This window comes from Mus musculus, chromosome 5 (assembly GCF_000001635.26).
Source record: "Mus musculus strain C57BL/6J chromosome 5, GRCm38.p6 C57BL/6J".
Taxonomy (NCBI): domain Eukaryota; kingdom Metazoa; phylum Chordata; class Mammalia; order Rodentia; family Muridae; genus Mus; species Mus musculus.
This window is the reverse complement of record NC_000071.6, coordinates 21,422,852-21,438,215: the sequence shown is the minus strand read 5'-3', so window position 1 is coordinate 21,438,215 and position 15,364 is coordinate 21,422,852. Positions and strand designations below refer to the sequence as shown.

The 15,364-nt window shown below is 41.2% G+C and overlaps 2 protein-coding genes across 7 annotated transcripts in view; one reads left to right on the top strand and one right to left on the bottom strand.

Annotated features, from left to right (window-relative positions):
- Fam185a (family with sequence similarity 185, member A) overlaps positions 1-13,355 on the bottom strand; it is a 63,411-nt gene extending 50,056 nt beyond the window's left edge. For 3 of the 6 annotated variants that reach the window (XR_003955661.1, XR_003955662.1, XR_003955660.1), the window contains exons 1-3: positions 12,640-13,353; positions 8,383-8,492; positions 4,433-4,525 (exon numbers count right to left, since the gene is read on the bottom strand). Coding sequence is in view for 3 of the 6 variants with exons in the window: in XM_011249773.1 (XP_011248075.1) it covers positions 4,433-4,525; positions 8,383-8,492; positions 12,640-13,048 (612 nt within the window). In the remaining 3 variants the exon portion in view is untranslated. Of the gene's footprint in view, positions 1-4,432; positions 4,526-8,382; positions 8,493-12,639 lie in introns of all 6 variants that reach the window. The other 3 variants (XM_011249773.1, XM_006535731.2, NM_177869.4) reach the window with 3 other exon arrangements.
- Positions 13,356-13,538: 183 nt separating this feature from the next.
- Ccdc146 (coiled-coil domain containing 146) overlaps positions 13,539-15,364 on the top strand; it is a 132,256-nt gene continuing 130,430 nt past the window's right edge. The window contains exon 1 of the mRNA NM_029195.1: positions 13,539-13,651. The gene's annotated coding sequence lies outside the window, so the exon portion shown is untranslated. The remainder of the gene's footprint in view (positions 13,652-15,364) is intronic.

The following is a 15,364-nucleotide window of genomic DNA, read 5'->3' as shown; positions in this document are numbered from 1 at the left end:
GAAAAGTGCTCTTACACAATATCTCTTAAAAGTTTATATTATCTTGACTTTTATATTTGACCTTAATCTAGCAACCACAATAAACTCATTAATTCAAGTAATTTATCTGTATTAGGAAAAATTTCCACACGAATACTTATCTCCATATGACCACTCAATTCCTTTGCTTATCTTATTCATTCTTATATTAATTATGTTCTCTGTGCTGTTTTCATCCTTTTTCTTACATCTGGCTCCACCTTTATCCAACAGTGAATGGTAGGACTAAATGGAGGAGCAGCCTGCCTGTACCTCACGGGTTTTCTCAAAGGGAAATGCACAGCATCTCGGAGGGAGCATGAAGCTTTTTAAAGACGATGCTGGTTATCTTTTACCTGACTAAAGAGCCAAATGCAGTTATTTCTATTCAAATTCATGAACACATTTTGATTTTGCTGAGATGCACAACTTTTCTTACATGTTAACACAGTAATTATAAACTTCTAAAACATTTCCACCTTATAAAGTGGTAGCTTTCCAGTAAATAAAGAGAGGACTTTTATATCTATCCTTAAATTTATCTGACAAAATTCAATGTGTATTTATGTTTCAAATACTGTTTACTACAGAGAACAAAGAGAGGAAGAGTCCCACATCATCCACATGTGATAAACAAGTACGTGTTCATATGAAGGGGTTGGCACTGCACTTTCAATTACTAGGATGGCTTGCCACAATTCTGCCCAAGAACAAAAAGCAGTACACCGGGTCGTTTAAACAGGCAGCACTACCACTGTGGACACTGACGTCAGCACCACCCCCCACACTCCCCAGAAACCGTTAAGAACGTTAACAAATGTTTTTAAACAAGATTTAATTTCAAGAATGAAATATTAAAGACACCAGGACAAAACAAGAGAGACGTGTACTCAGGGGGTCTTATGACCTCTAGATTCACAGTATGTAACTTTATCATTTTCTATATTTTTTTACAAAGTACATAAAAATATTGCTTTATAACCACTTGTTCATATATGGGCTGATAGAAACTTTTACTTTAAATCTAGTTTCAACAAATCTGTCACCAAAAGGGGGGCATTTTACTTATAAATGGATTTATCAGAATATAAATGTTTTATCTTCCATATGCTTAGAGTAAAGGAAAGAACTCAAGGAAAAAACTCTACCTACAAAGTCTACTCATGAAAACTTGCTTAGTATTCATGGTTTCACACTTTCCAAGAATTTCCATAAAACAGTCAACAAAATGCCATGTTCTAGCCTTTCAGTAGAGAATGGGGCTGTTTTAGAGAACACCAAAGATGAACCGTGAAACAGTATTTGAAACATTGAATTAGCTGAAGTGTGCTCATGCTTAGATTCTGCTCCCCACCACATTAAATAAAGCTGGATTTCAAGGCACTCTTTATGAGCACGTGGACAATGCCAAGGATCTGAACTGTTCATTAAAAACTAAATATGTCCTAGGAAGCCAGCAGACACCCGGCACTACAAAGCCAGCAAAAGCCGGTAAATCCCAGCACACCCGACACAACAGAGCTGTCAATCACTCCACACAATTTCCAGGAGCAAAAAGTAGCACACCAGGGCCACAGATCCTGAACTGTACCAGATACGACCTCAAACAACTAAGCTTGGGCTAGCATGGCTGACAGCAACATACTGATAAAATCTTACTTATAGTCATAATATCAGTGGATAAAATGTCACACGTAGACACCCGTGATTAAACTGTATACTCTTTAACAGAAGTTATTTAAAGAAAGAACAAAAGGGAGCTCAGAAAACAAATTCCTTCCCGAGAGGCACTGCTAAAATTAATCTTTACATCAGGAGGTATTTTCCCTATACTTAGTTAATTTATATATATGCACAATGATTATATTATATAAACAGGAAGTGCTGTGACTACGTAGTCCAGACAGAAAAAAAGCGCAGCTGGTCACCATTTTAACCTACAGTCACATGGCATAAATGTCTATACTCTGTTACGTTACATGGTTGACTCAAAATTAATATCATTTAAAACAGCCACACAACCAACAAAGCTATTGTTTATGATGGGCATTTAATGTTCTCTGTCTAGTTTGTTGGATAAGCAAGGCAATACTTCCATTCATTTCTCAAACAGTGAGAAGCAGGTTCAGGGAAGTGAGGCTCTGACTAACTCTCCTGTGCCTCTTTTACCTTTATCCTCACTGTAAGCAAGCTGTATCAGAGTCAGCCACAGGCAAGGCCCTGTGCTAGCACTAAACCTAACCATGTTCTCAGACAGGCCCGTTACTATTACCCCATTTTCCAGAAAACTGAAACACACCAATGTTAAGTGACTTGTCAAAAGTCACAAAACTAAGTAAACAGTTGAATCAGGAAGTTTAATTCTCAATGTGTGCTCTTAACTAGTATTTTATGTTTTTAAATAAAATTTCAAATATGTTTTAAAAGTTAGTACTATGGAAGAAAGGCAGAAAAATGTATGTCTTTTGTGCATTACCAAACAGGCAAGAAACAAAGTAGTTGAACAGGAAATAGGATTAAAGAAATATTCAATTCTCCATAATGGCTGGAACAAATTCAAACAGCATGATTTAAATGTCTGGCACTCGTATCTGATGGGAAGCGTGTAACACTGGGCGGGGCTGAGGCTCTAACAGTTCAGTGTTTGGCATCCGCCATGACACCTGTGTTTGGATTCCCATGCAAAACCCCAGTGCCACAAGTTTATAACTCCTGTGCTGGGAAGGCGGAGACAGGCAGGTCCCCTGGAGCTCACTGGGGGGCCAACCTAGCCAAAATTCACAGAAGCACTGTCTCAAAAACCAAGGTAGCTGGGCAGTGGTGGCTCAGGCCTTGAATCCCAGCACTCAGCACGCAGAGGCAGGTGGATTTCTGAGTTGGAGGCCAGCCTGGTCTACAGAGTGAGTTTCCAAACAGCCAGGGCTACACAGAGAAACCCTGTCTCAAAAAAACAAAAACAAAAAAACAAAAAACCAAACAAACAAAAAAACAAAAACAAAAGAAAGAACAAAACAAGGTGAAGAGTGATTGAGAAAGACATCCCATGTCGTCATTGACCTTTCACCTACACGCACATATATGCACTGCCCTCCACAGAGAGCACGTAACATTACAGTAACATTACATATAATATCATTTCAAAATACACTGGCAATTAACACAAGGGTTGTATTTGGAGGACTTTCAAAGTTATTGGATGTGCCTGTTGTACTTCTAAGGAGACAGTAATCTGATCAGCAAAATTAAAGGCCATCTCCAGGGGCAGAGAACGAGGCTACAGGATTGTGAAACAATTTCCTATTCATTTAAAAGGTTCATTACATATTTAAATATTTGGTTTAAACAGCTTCCCCCAGATTTGTAGAAAGCAGTGATGGGACATTAACACAGTAGAAACAATCAGCCTGGCTTACCTGTACCAGCGAGGCAGCAGCAGATGGCTCAGTGCGGAAAGGCTGCCAGGCCTGGCGCCCTCACTGCATCATTAGGCCCACGTGGTAAAAGGAGACAACTGACTCCTACAAGTTTTCCTCTGACCTCCACCTGTGCATCTTAGTGCTCTCCTCTCTCTCTCTCTCTCTCTCTCTCTCTCCCTCTCTCTCTCTCTCCCACACACACACACATGAATAATAAAATGTAGTATAATTTTAAAAGCTGTACCAACAACACTCTATAAGATATGCTCATAACCTCAATCTGATTTAGATTTTTTTCTTACAAGATTTAAAACACTATTCATTACAGTAGCAACTAAAAACGCATAGTCTCCAGATTTTAACGCTACTATTAACAGTGTGATATAAAATAATACAAACCATCTGTGTGGGCGGGGTGTAGGTAGAGCTTTGGCAAGTAGGAACTTTATCTCCCAGTGCCACCTAGTGGAAATGCTAAAGCGGGCTTCCAGACGCTTTTTAATTTCTATATGAATATAGAAATTATATGTATTTTGAGCATATCAACTGCTCACCCCACCTCCAATGCATCCCAGAGTTCCTCTGCTGCCTTTTCTCCTCTCTCAACATCACGTTCTCCATTCAAAACCCATGAGTTAAATCAGTGCTGTCCATAAGTGACCATCATTTCAGAATTTACCCTTAGGACGGCCATAAGGCAGCAAGTCTGGGAGAATACAATATTCAAGTAAACCCAGCACCTAAGAAAAATCCAATTCCCATACTTGTGGTATTACTTAATGAGGTATTTTAATTCATAACCATGAAAATAAAAGCCTCTTTAGATAAGTCAGACTTATCAAGGGTTTAGTGAATCTAATGAACTAAATATCAGTTCCAAATATGAGCTTGTTAAAGAACTAAATGCACTAAAAAGAAAATATTACACCATAAACTTTGTAGCAGCTGCTGTTCGTGGGGAAGCTAAGCTGAAGTTACTGAGAGCACTTCAATCTTACACTTTTATCCGATGCATGAATATCTATATTTCCGTAAACCGTTCCACAACAGATCACATCGCCTCCTTTGGTTTGAACATGCAACTTTTGACTCTGAAAAACAAAAAACCACAGAGGGTAGAGACAGTAAGCTTGCATGAAACTTTTTCTTCTGTGCATGTCCATAAGATAATCCAGGGATTTAAGCAAAGTATTGAAAAGACAAAAAGAAAAAACCGTTCTCAAAAGAATTTGGTTTATAGTATCTCGAACTTTGTCACAGTCACAGATGTGAATCTAAAAGCCAAGATATCAATGAATTTTTAGAAAGACCTGTTTCCAAAGTAACTCTGCTTTCAGATCTGAGGCTGACCTTAAGTGAATTTCTGGACTGTTTCTGGAACTCATGACATTGTAAGCAAATGTTCACATGCATGCTCATTTGTGTAGAGAGAAATAATCATGAGATTTTCCAAAGAGGCCTATCTATGGCTTAAAGACACTGACATTGTAACGTGAAACTCACCTAATTCCCACACAACATGAAAAAGTTTTAAAAGTGAAAATAAGTCAGAAATTATTGGGGGAAATTTTTATGCTACATTTTTAAAAACTGCAAATGTGTGACATTCACATACTTTATTCCTTAAGGATGCTGAATAAATGCAGCATTGCCATACGTCTTCCTTGGCTAAGAAAGCAAGCTGGGACAAGTTTAAGCCTGGAAAGCACAAATGTAAGGTCAAACCCCAGCTCCACTACTTTAGCTGTGTGTTCGTGAGTGAGTCTGTAGGCCTTTTGCTGCCTCCTAGTTTGACTCTTGACAAATGAAGATGCTCCAAGGATAAACAAGGCTTAGCTGAGATTCTCAGTACCTACTAACTGTTCATTAGCAGTAAGCATTGTTATTAAAATAGCATAACCCTATGTATGATGTTAAATAACCCTATGTATGATGCCAAATAAGTGAAAGACATATTAACAGATGATCACTAATTTAAGATGATATTGTGCCCTATTTTTAAAAACCTAGGCCAGCTATCTTACCAGTGTCTGCATTTATGAGTGTAAGTAAGCTAAGACCACATTGCAAGAATACTTCTCTAAGTACCAGACTGGTGTCTTAGTTTCTTTCTCTGCTGCTGAGATGAAACATGACAAAACCAATGTTGGGTAGGAAAGGGTTTACTTGGGTCCATCGGAGAGGGAGTCTAAGGCAAGAACCTACACTGAGCAGGAATGTCATCAAAGACCATGGGGGAGTTCTCCTTATTAGCTTCCTCAGCCTGCTTTCTTATATAGCCTAGGACCACCTGCCTAGGGATGGCACAACCACAGTGGCCTAGGCCCTCCTCATCAATCATTAATGAAGAAAAGGCCCCCACAGATTTGCCTAGAGGCCAGTTTGATAGATACTCAATTAAGGCTGCTTCTTCCCAGCGACTCTAATTTGAGGCAAGTTGCCGTAAACCAGAAGAACAAGTGTCAGTTTTAGATCTAATTCATTTTTGAGCTAGTATATTTGTAAAGATTGTGGGTTCATAGCTCTATTTTCTCTTAACAAGTCCTTCACAGAACAAATACAAAGTAAAGAAAAGAATTAGACTCTACCTTGAAATTACTGAAATTAATTCACCAAAACTGAAGCATCATTGAGTGAATAAACATTTCTAAGGAAGAAAAGAAATTACAGTATTCTTTTTTTTTTCAGAACAGAAGTATTTTTTTAATTAGGTATTTTCTTCATTTACATTTCAAATGCTATCCCAAAAGCCCCCCATACCCCCCCACTCCCCTACCCACCCACTCCCACTTCTTGGCCCTGGCGTTCCCCTGTACTGAGGCATATAAAGTTTGCAAGACCAAAGGGCCTCTCTTCCCAGTGATGGCCAACTAGGCCATCTCCTGCTACATATGCAGCTAGAGACACGAGCTCTGGGGGTACAGGTTAGTTCATATTGTTGTTCCACTTATAGGGTTGCAGACTCCTTTAGCTCCTTGGGTACCTTCTCTAGCTCCTCCATTGGGGGCCCTGTGTTCCATCCAATAGATGACTGTGAGCATCCACTTCTGTGTTTGCCAGGCACCAGCATAGCCTCATAAGAGACAGCTATATCAGGGTTCTGTCAGCAAAATCTTGCTGGTGTATGCAATGGTGTCAGCATTTGGAGGCTGATTATGGGATGGATTCCCGGGTGTGGCAGTCTCTAGATGGTCCATCCTTTCGTCTCAGCTCCAAACTTTGTCTCTGTAAATCCTTCCATGGATGTTTTGTTCCCAATTCTAAGAAGGGGCAAAGTGTCCACACCTTGGTCTTCATTCTTCTTGAGTTTCATGTGTAAATTGTATCTTGTATCTTGGGTATTCTAAGTTTCTGGGCTAATATCCACTTATCAGTGAATACATATTGTGTGGGTTTTTTTGTGATTGGGTCACCTCATTCAGGATGATGCCCTCCAGGTCCATCCATTTGCCTAGGAATTTCATAAATTCATTGTTTTTAATAGCTGAGTGGTACTCCATTGTGTAAATGTACCACATTTTCTGTATCCATTCCTCTGTTGAGGGACACCTGGGTTCCTTCCAGCTTCTGGCTATTATAAATAAGGGTGCTATGAACATAGTGGAGCATGTGTCCTTGTTACCAGTTGGAACATCTTCTGGATATATGCCCAGGAGAGGTATTGCAGGATCCTCCGGTAGTACTATGTCCAATTTTCTGAGAAACCGCCAGACTGATTTCCAGAGTGGTTGTACAAGCTTGCAATCCCACCAAGAGTGGAAAAGTGTTTCTCTTTCTCCACATCCTCGCCAGCATCTGCTGTCACCTGAATTTTTGATCTTAGCCATTCTGACTGGTATGAGGTAGAATCTCAGGGTTGTTTTGATTTGCATTTCCCTGATGATTAAGGATGCTGAACATTTTTTCAGGTGCTTCTCAGCCATTCGGTATTCCTCTGGTGAGAATTCTTTGTTTAGCTCTGAGCCCCATTTTTGAAATTACAGTATTCTTATTCAGTTAGTCATTCAAATTGAAGATTTTTATTGCATAGTATTTTTGTTTATAAGAACCCAAACCAAACTATATGCAAAAACTGCTATCTGGGGTAGTCCTAATCTTTTATGATGTTTGCACAATTAGTTCTTTTAGCTGCCTCATCTACAGGTAGGCAGGAAAAGCACAAGTGCAGATAAAGATTGACAAATGAACCAATGAGATGAAAACAGGATGTGTCAATCATTCTCATCAATGTCGTAAAAGTTAAAGCTATGAAACTACAACACAAAGATGACCAAGTTCAACGAAGCCTATCAGAGTATTGGGTTTTGACCCTGCAATGCCGTAACAACTAGAAAGACGAGCAACCTTCCCTACAGAGTATATTTTGAAATATTTATAGCTAAGTCTAATCTCATTTTTAAAAAATGGAATGTAAAAATGTTAATTACAAAACAAGAGGAAGTATCTGCTATTCTGCAAAACTGCCCGCCTAAACCTCTGGTAAAAAGCTTCTAGTCTATTAACAGTTTCAGTAAAATAGCCGTATTTTTTAAGTACAGTTATAGGACATAAAGGCTTTCTTTGTTCTTTAATAAGTAGAAGAAAATGAAAATGTTGCAAAATGTACTTTGCATCAATGATGCTTGAGTTTTAAATTAATTTCAATAATTTCAAGATAGAGTTTAATTTTTTTAAGTACTTTTTTTTGTTTTATAGTGTCTCAAAATCCTAAATATATACTTTGGGGTTTAACTATACTTTGAAATGAAATCTATAATAATAATTATGATATTATAAACATAAAACTTTCAAAGTTGCTATGACATTTGTGCTTTTTAAGGCAAAATTTTTGGTAGAGACTCTAAAAGACGAAAGAGAATAATCTAAATAACAAATTAAGCCTTGTAGTTTGATATAGTATTTTATGTTTTGTAGAGGTAAGGTATTTCTGCAACCTGAACAAAGTTACCTTCACAGACTGCAGGATGCTGGTCCCCTGCTCAGTGTCGATTTTACAGCTATCACATTCAATATTCTGCACCTTCACAGAGCCAGATCCTGATGACTCAATACTCAAATCTAGAAGCACAAGCAGAAAGAAGGAAAAAGTCAGTGCCTAGGCCACAGGGCATTTTAGTACTCCCTGGATGCCCAGATCCTCAGGGATTCGCAGCAGTACTTAGCTGGAGATCAGTGTGGTTTCTTCCTGAAAACAAGAGGTCTTTCCTAAGGCAGCAAGACCAAAGGCAGGGCTGTTCTGACAGTTTAGAGATCATATCTCCTGCCTTGTTCATCTAAAGAGAGGCAATACCACAGGAGGGAAGAAAGGAGCTGAGACGGCCATCCTTGTAGGTAGGTATTCATGTCTCCTGAGGAATATCATAGAAGCCCCATGCAGCAGAAAGAACACACACAAATGAATAAGGATATAACAGTGAACCAGCAAGCCATCAAATATCTGCTGAGTCGGCCAGCCTTGTCCTATATTCCCCTAATTTAAAGAATATAACAATAGTGTAGATCAGTGTATGTGGCCATGACCTAGGCTTTCAAATTCTACTCTAGCCTTTCATAACCCCAACATGAAAATACTTCCACATAACCACATCAGAAGGTACTTGATGTAACTTTTAACAACCAGAACCACTTTTAAAAACTGAGTGATATCAGATAGGGGACAATATCCACTATATATATATAAAGAACTCAAGAAAATGGACTCCAGAATATCAAATAACCCTATTAAAAATGGGGTACAGAGCTAAACAAAGAATTTTCACCTGAGGAATACCGAATGGCTGAGAAGCACCTGAAAAAATGTTCAACATCCTTAATCATCAGGGAAATGCAAATCAAAACAACCCTGAGGTTCCACCTCACACCAGTCAGAATGGCTAAGATCAAAAATTCAGGTGACAGCAGATGCTGGCGTGGATGTGGAGAAAGGAACACTCCTCCTTTGCTGGTTGGATTACAAGCTTGTACAACCACTCTGGAAATCAGTCTGTCAGTTCCTCAGAAAATTGGACATAGTACTACCGGAGGATCCCGCAATACCTCTCCTGGGCATATATCCAGAAGATGTTCCAACTGGTAATGAGGACATGCTCCACTATGTTCATAGCAGCCTTATAATCACCAAAAAGCTGGAAAGAACCCAAGTGTCCCTCAACAGAGGAATGGATATAGAAAATGTGGTACATTTACACAACAGAGTACTACTCAGCTATTAAAAACAATGAATTCATGAAATTCTTAGGCAAATGGATGGATCTGGAGGACATCATCCTGAGTGAGGTAACCCAATCACAAAAGAACACACATGACATGCACTCACTGATAAGCGGATATTAGCCCAGAAAGTTAGAATATCCAAGATACAATTTGCAAAACACATGAAACTCAAGAAGAAGGAAGATCAAAGATACTTCGCTCCTTCTTAGAATGGGGAACAAAATACCCATGGGAGGAGTTACAGAGACAAAGTTTGGAGCTGAGACAGAAAGAAGGACCATCCAGAGACCGCCCCACCCTGGGGATCCATCCCATATACAACCACCAAACCCAGACACTATTGCATATGCCAGCAAGATTTTGCTGACAGGAGCCTGATATAGCTCTTTTTTGTGAGGCTATGCCAGTGCCTGGCAAATACAGAAGTGGATGCTCACAGTCATCTATGGGATGGAGCACAGGGCCCCTAATGAAGGAGCTAGAGAAAGTACCCAAGGAGCTAAATGGGGTCTGCAACCCTATAGGAGGAACAACAATATGAACTAACCAGTACCCCCCAGAGCTGTGTCTCTAGTTGCATATGTAGCAGAGGATGGCCTAGTTGGCCATCAATGGGTGGAGAGGCCCTTGGTCTTGCAAAGATCATATGCCCCAGTACAGGGGAATGCCAGGGCCAGGAAGCGGGAGTGGGTGGGTTGAGGAGCAGGGCAGGGGGGGAGGTTATAGGGGGCTTTGGGGATAGCATTTGAAATTTAAATGAAGAAAATATCTAATAAAAAAAAAGAAGAAAAAACAAAACAAAAAAACCCCGAGTGATAAGGAGAATTAAAGCCACAATATTGTGGATAAATAAGAGTGTATTTAAAGAAAATTTGGAAAATAGGGATTGACCAGGTGGCCTTCTCAGCTGTAATTTAAAGTGTCACTTTAGATATCTCCTTATAAAAACAAAATAATTGCTGGGCACTACAGTGCACGCCTTTTATCTCAACATTTAGGAGGCAGAGGCAGATGGATCTCTGAGTATAAAGTCAGCTTAGTCTACACTGAGTTCCAGGATAGCTAGAGCTCTGTAAAGGGATTCTGTCTCCAAAAAAAAAAAAAAAAAAAAAAAAAACCAGCAATAACAAAATATTAAAGAGTGACTACGACTATGCAATTGCATTAATATTAAATTTCCCTTAAGCTGGAGTACAGAAACAAAAACTACTGTCATGTGACCTTGGTTGATCAAACACTGACCAAAGTCATTTGGTGAAGGAAAGGGTTTATCTCCTAACTTACGGTCCATCACGCAGTGAAGTCAGGACAAACTCAGGGCAGAAACTGAAGAGGAGATCACAGAGAAATACCGCCTTGCTCTCCAGGAGTCTCTCAGCTTGCTTTTTTTTTTTTAATATAACCCAGGGTCAACCCGTGTGGTTGGGCCCTCCCATATCAACCATTAGTCAAGAAATGCTTCTTGATTAATGCAGACTTGCCTACAGGCCAATCTGACAAAGGCATTTTCTCAATTGAGGCTCCTCTCCCAGGTGATTCTAGGTGTGTCGCGCTCACTACAAACTAACCAGCACAATTATGTTCCCCAAAGCGCGTTGTTGGGACCCACTGCCACAACTTTAATCATTACAGTATAAGTGCCCTCCACTGCTTGGCACTGGGTTAAATCAGCAACATGCACTGAGAGGAACTGAGAGTGCATGAAAGCCATGCACTGACACAAGCAGAACTGCCTGCCCACCTGAGCCTTGTCATATGGCAGGAAACAAGGCAGAGCTGACAACTATACAGGTAAGCGAAGGGATGCTAAACACACTCTGTTGCTGGGAAGGAGGGCGGGGAATTAAGGTTAACACAGGAGTAGTAATGGGACATCCACTGGGACACTCTATCACAAGCTGGAGGAACAACTATCAATAAAATCAGCGATGTAGATTTGAGGGGCCTATGGAATCGAGGCAGTACCCTGAAAATAAGCCCCTGGCTTTAAAAAGAAGCAGTGAGGTAATTTGGGATCGCTGGGAGAGGTAATACCCATCTCAGAGAGGCTGTTTTAAGTTTTGCCTCTCTCTCCTTTGACTCCCATTTTATTCTGCACTGTGGTAAAGCCCCACCGGCACTTCAGAGTATTAAAATTTGGAGGCACTGTCTCTTATTCATTTAGGCTAGTTAGAAGTTGAGAAGCAACGAAGCCTAACAGCTCACATCCTAGCCCTGCCTACTTGTATTTAAGGTGGAAAGACACCTAAGGAAGCAAATTTCATAATGTCACCACGCACGGGGCCTTTGTTTGTTCAGTCACAGTATGTATCTTATACTTCCTTTACTTCAATGTCCTCATCTGAAACGGTGACAAAAGCATCCACCCTACCGAGCAACTGTGAGGGTTAATATAAAATAATTTTAGAAGAGGTAAACGGTGCTATTGCTATCATCAGCAACACCATCCTTCAGTTCCAGGAAGAATGAGAGCCCCAGAACCCTTTCTAGAAAAGTATGTGTGCTCAGCGGTTTGCATCTGGGAAATAAAATAACGGGACTCAGATGCCTAAGAAATACGTTTTGCAGGTACTATTATGAATTTCCCCAGACAGTCTTAACTATGTGTCTTGCTTCAAAGTTTGTATTCGCAGAGAATTTACTTATGCCTAAATGAATAGACATCTACCAACCTGGGTACCTGTTGGAAAGCAAGGTTTTTTGTTCGTTTGTTTTTGTTTTTGTTTTTCTAGATTAGCTGGAAGCATCTATACATAGAGCTGACGAGGGACCAGAGCCCCGAGATGTGGGCTACCAAACCACTGGATAGTTATCAAGAAACCTCAACCCTGAACGATGCTAATGACTGTGATGCTAATGGCTCCACAATGTAATTAGACTCAGATTATTCCAATACAAGCTTCCACTCGGCTTTAATTTTCCTCCTTAATTGGAAACCCAACGCTTAAACACTATTAGTTTTGTGACCCAAACCCTTTTTCACTTCACTTGCCAAATTTGACGGGCGCGTTCACCTCCACCGACGCCTGGGGGTCGATGTCGTCCGACAGAATGGCCATCTCCTGCCGATCAGCATCATACTTGACCTGCAGGCTGTCCAGGCCGCGCGCCACGTGCTCCACGCCGCACACCGCCACCTGCACGCGGTCGCCATCCGGGTGCGCAAGGGGATCCAGGGGCCTCACGGCCAGGTGGCAAGGGAGCCGCGCCCTCAGTCGCCCAAACGGGCTCACCTGCAGCGTCCACTCCCTCAGAGCCCCACGCGCCAGGCCGGCCCCAGAGTCATCGGGCGCTGATCCCTGCCGCTGCGCCCCACTGGAGCCGCAAGTCCGAGCCCCGAGAGCTCCGACCAAGGCGCCCGCCCGCACTCGGGACGCGCAAGGAGGGAGGCGGCCGAACATGCTCTCCCTTGGAACGCTTCAGCCTTGGCTCGCTGGTCCCGGGACCACAAGAACCACGAGCTGCCTCGGGTCAGTCACGAAGGGGACAGCATGCACGGCTCCGCCAAGGAAGAACGAGCCAGGCCCCCAGCACAGTACTTAACGCCTTAAATCCCGGTAGGAAAGTTAAAACTTCAAAGAGCCTAGTTGAAACCCTGACCTGGACAAGTCACCTATTTCCGCCCCTTTGGCGGAGGCCATCGGGATATGTAGTTTTAAAGGAGCCAAACATCAAGGTGTTCTGGTAACTGTGAAACTACATATCCCAGGAGACAGTGCGCTGAATACACAGACTGACAGCCGATTGGTAGAGGAGCCCCCGCTCCCCCCTCGTTGCTTTCCCGTTGCTTCAAGCCCATTGGCCAAGAGAGCAGAGAAAGAAAAAAAGTTAATGTAACTGACCAATAGGAAGAGTAGAAGGGACGGGATAAACTCAGCTGTGGTTACTTTGGATACCAAGGACGCGACTCTTAGGAGAGGGTGAAGTTTTGAAGTGAGACCCCAGGGACCAAAACACACGGAGAAAAATAAGAGTTTAAACAAGGATCAGGACCAAAAGAAAGGGTAAGAAACAGCATGTTTATAGATGGGAATCAGATTCAAAGTTAGGAATACTTTCTTTAGGTAGTTAGAACCAAAGGTCACCAAACTAATGTGGATTCCCTGGGAATAGAGAATCCCCCTCACAAGAGACCTTAGCATGAGAGGACAGACACGTTCTGTTGCTTTCTCCCTTCTCTGTCCTTTAAGGGAACTCCCACTTAGGTAAAAAATACTAGATAGAAAAAGTGTTAGAAGCCAGGTATGGTGGCGCACGCCTTTAGTCCCAGCACTCAGGAGACAGAGGCAGGTGGATTTCTGAGTTCGAGGCCAGCCTGGTCTACAGAGTGAGTTCCAGGACAGCCTGGGCTATACAGAGAAACCCTGTCTCGAAAAAGAAAAAAGAAAAAAAAGGAAAAGAAAAAGTGTTAGAATTCTGGCTCTTTCTTAACTGTAAGTAGTAATCTTAGGCCAGTCATTGGATGCCTTTGGGTTTTACTATTTGCTTATAAAATGATGACACTATCTTCCTTGTCTTGTGTAGAAGTTTTTTTTTTCGTTTTTACCACATTTATCAAATGAAACAATGGACAACAAAGCAGTGCACAGTATACAAAACAAAGTATTTTAGGAATGGCATATGTCTACGTTGCTAAGAGATTTGGAGACATTTGAACTTGGTTAGAGGACAGTCTTGATCTCTTTCCCTGCAACTGGTCCTTGGCCTTAATGGTAAAATAAAATCTCTCTCTCTCTCTCTCTCTCTCTCTCTCTCTCTCTCTCTCTCTCTGGATCATAAGACTTGTTAGGGGATGTCAGAATTTTTTCCTGGTCCTGTTGTATTATCTATGGCACAAGAAATGTTTCTTCAGTTTTGATATAAGACAGACTGTGCTAAATAACTCTATAAGTTAACTCTTTTTTTTATTATTCAGTAGGCAGTAAAGATAATGGGAAATGGGGGGTGTGGACATTATTTCAGCCATATTTGCCTATTCTTCTCCCCATTCTACAAATAATTCCCTAAATTCCTTACATACAGATTTAACTAATTGCAAGTCCAGTGTGATGGTGTTCACTTGTAAGTTTTCAGAGTTTGGGAAGCTGAAGCAGAAAGATCTCAAATCTGAGGCCCACCTGGACTATATACGGAGAACGTTGTGACAAATAAAATACACAATAAGTAAATAAAATGATACCTTTAAAGATCAAAACTCTCAGCCAAATATGGGACCCCAATTCTTTGAACCTGAAGTGACAGATGGATAGATAGACTAGGCTAAAGTCCTCCCCAGCGTCCATGTTGTTCTCTTAGTGAAGACTATGGTAGTGGTGGTGGCAGTGACAGCCCTGCCCTGCTGTCAGCCATCTGAGAAGAAGGCCCCTATCCTTGAGGACCTCCACCAAGGTGAAACCTGTCCTTGACTTTGCTGGAAAAAAAATGTTGGGAGAAGCTAATGTGAAAGAGGGTTGATTTAAAATAGATTTTAAACAAGGGTTTAAGAGCACAGGGGTTGCTAGAGGTGACTGATCACACAGGGAGAGAAAGAGACACACCCAAGAGCACAGGTGTAAGCTCCCTTGAGCTTGCCCTAAGTGACTTAGCAGAAGTGCTCCAGAGTCACTCTTTTGCTGACTCTCATGTTATGCCTCAAAGGATTTCTCTAAGAAACTTCTTTAAAACCTTTCTCTTCTTCTTCTTTTTCAATAAGTGAGATTATAGGATTACTCTAGAGA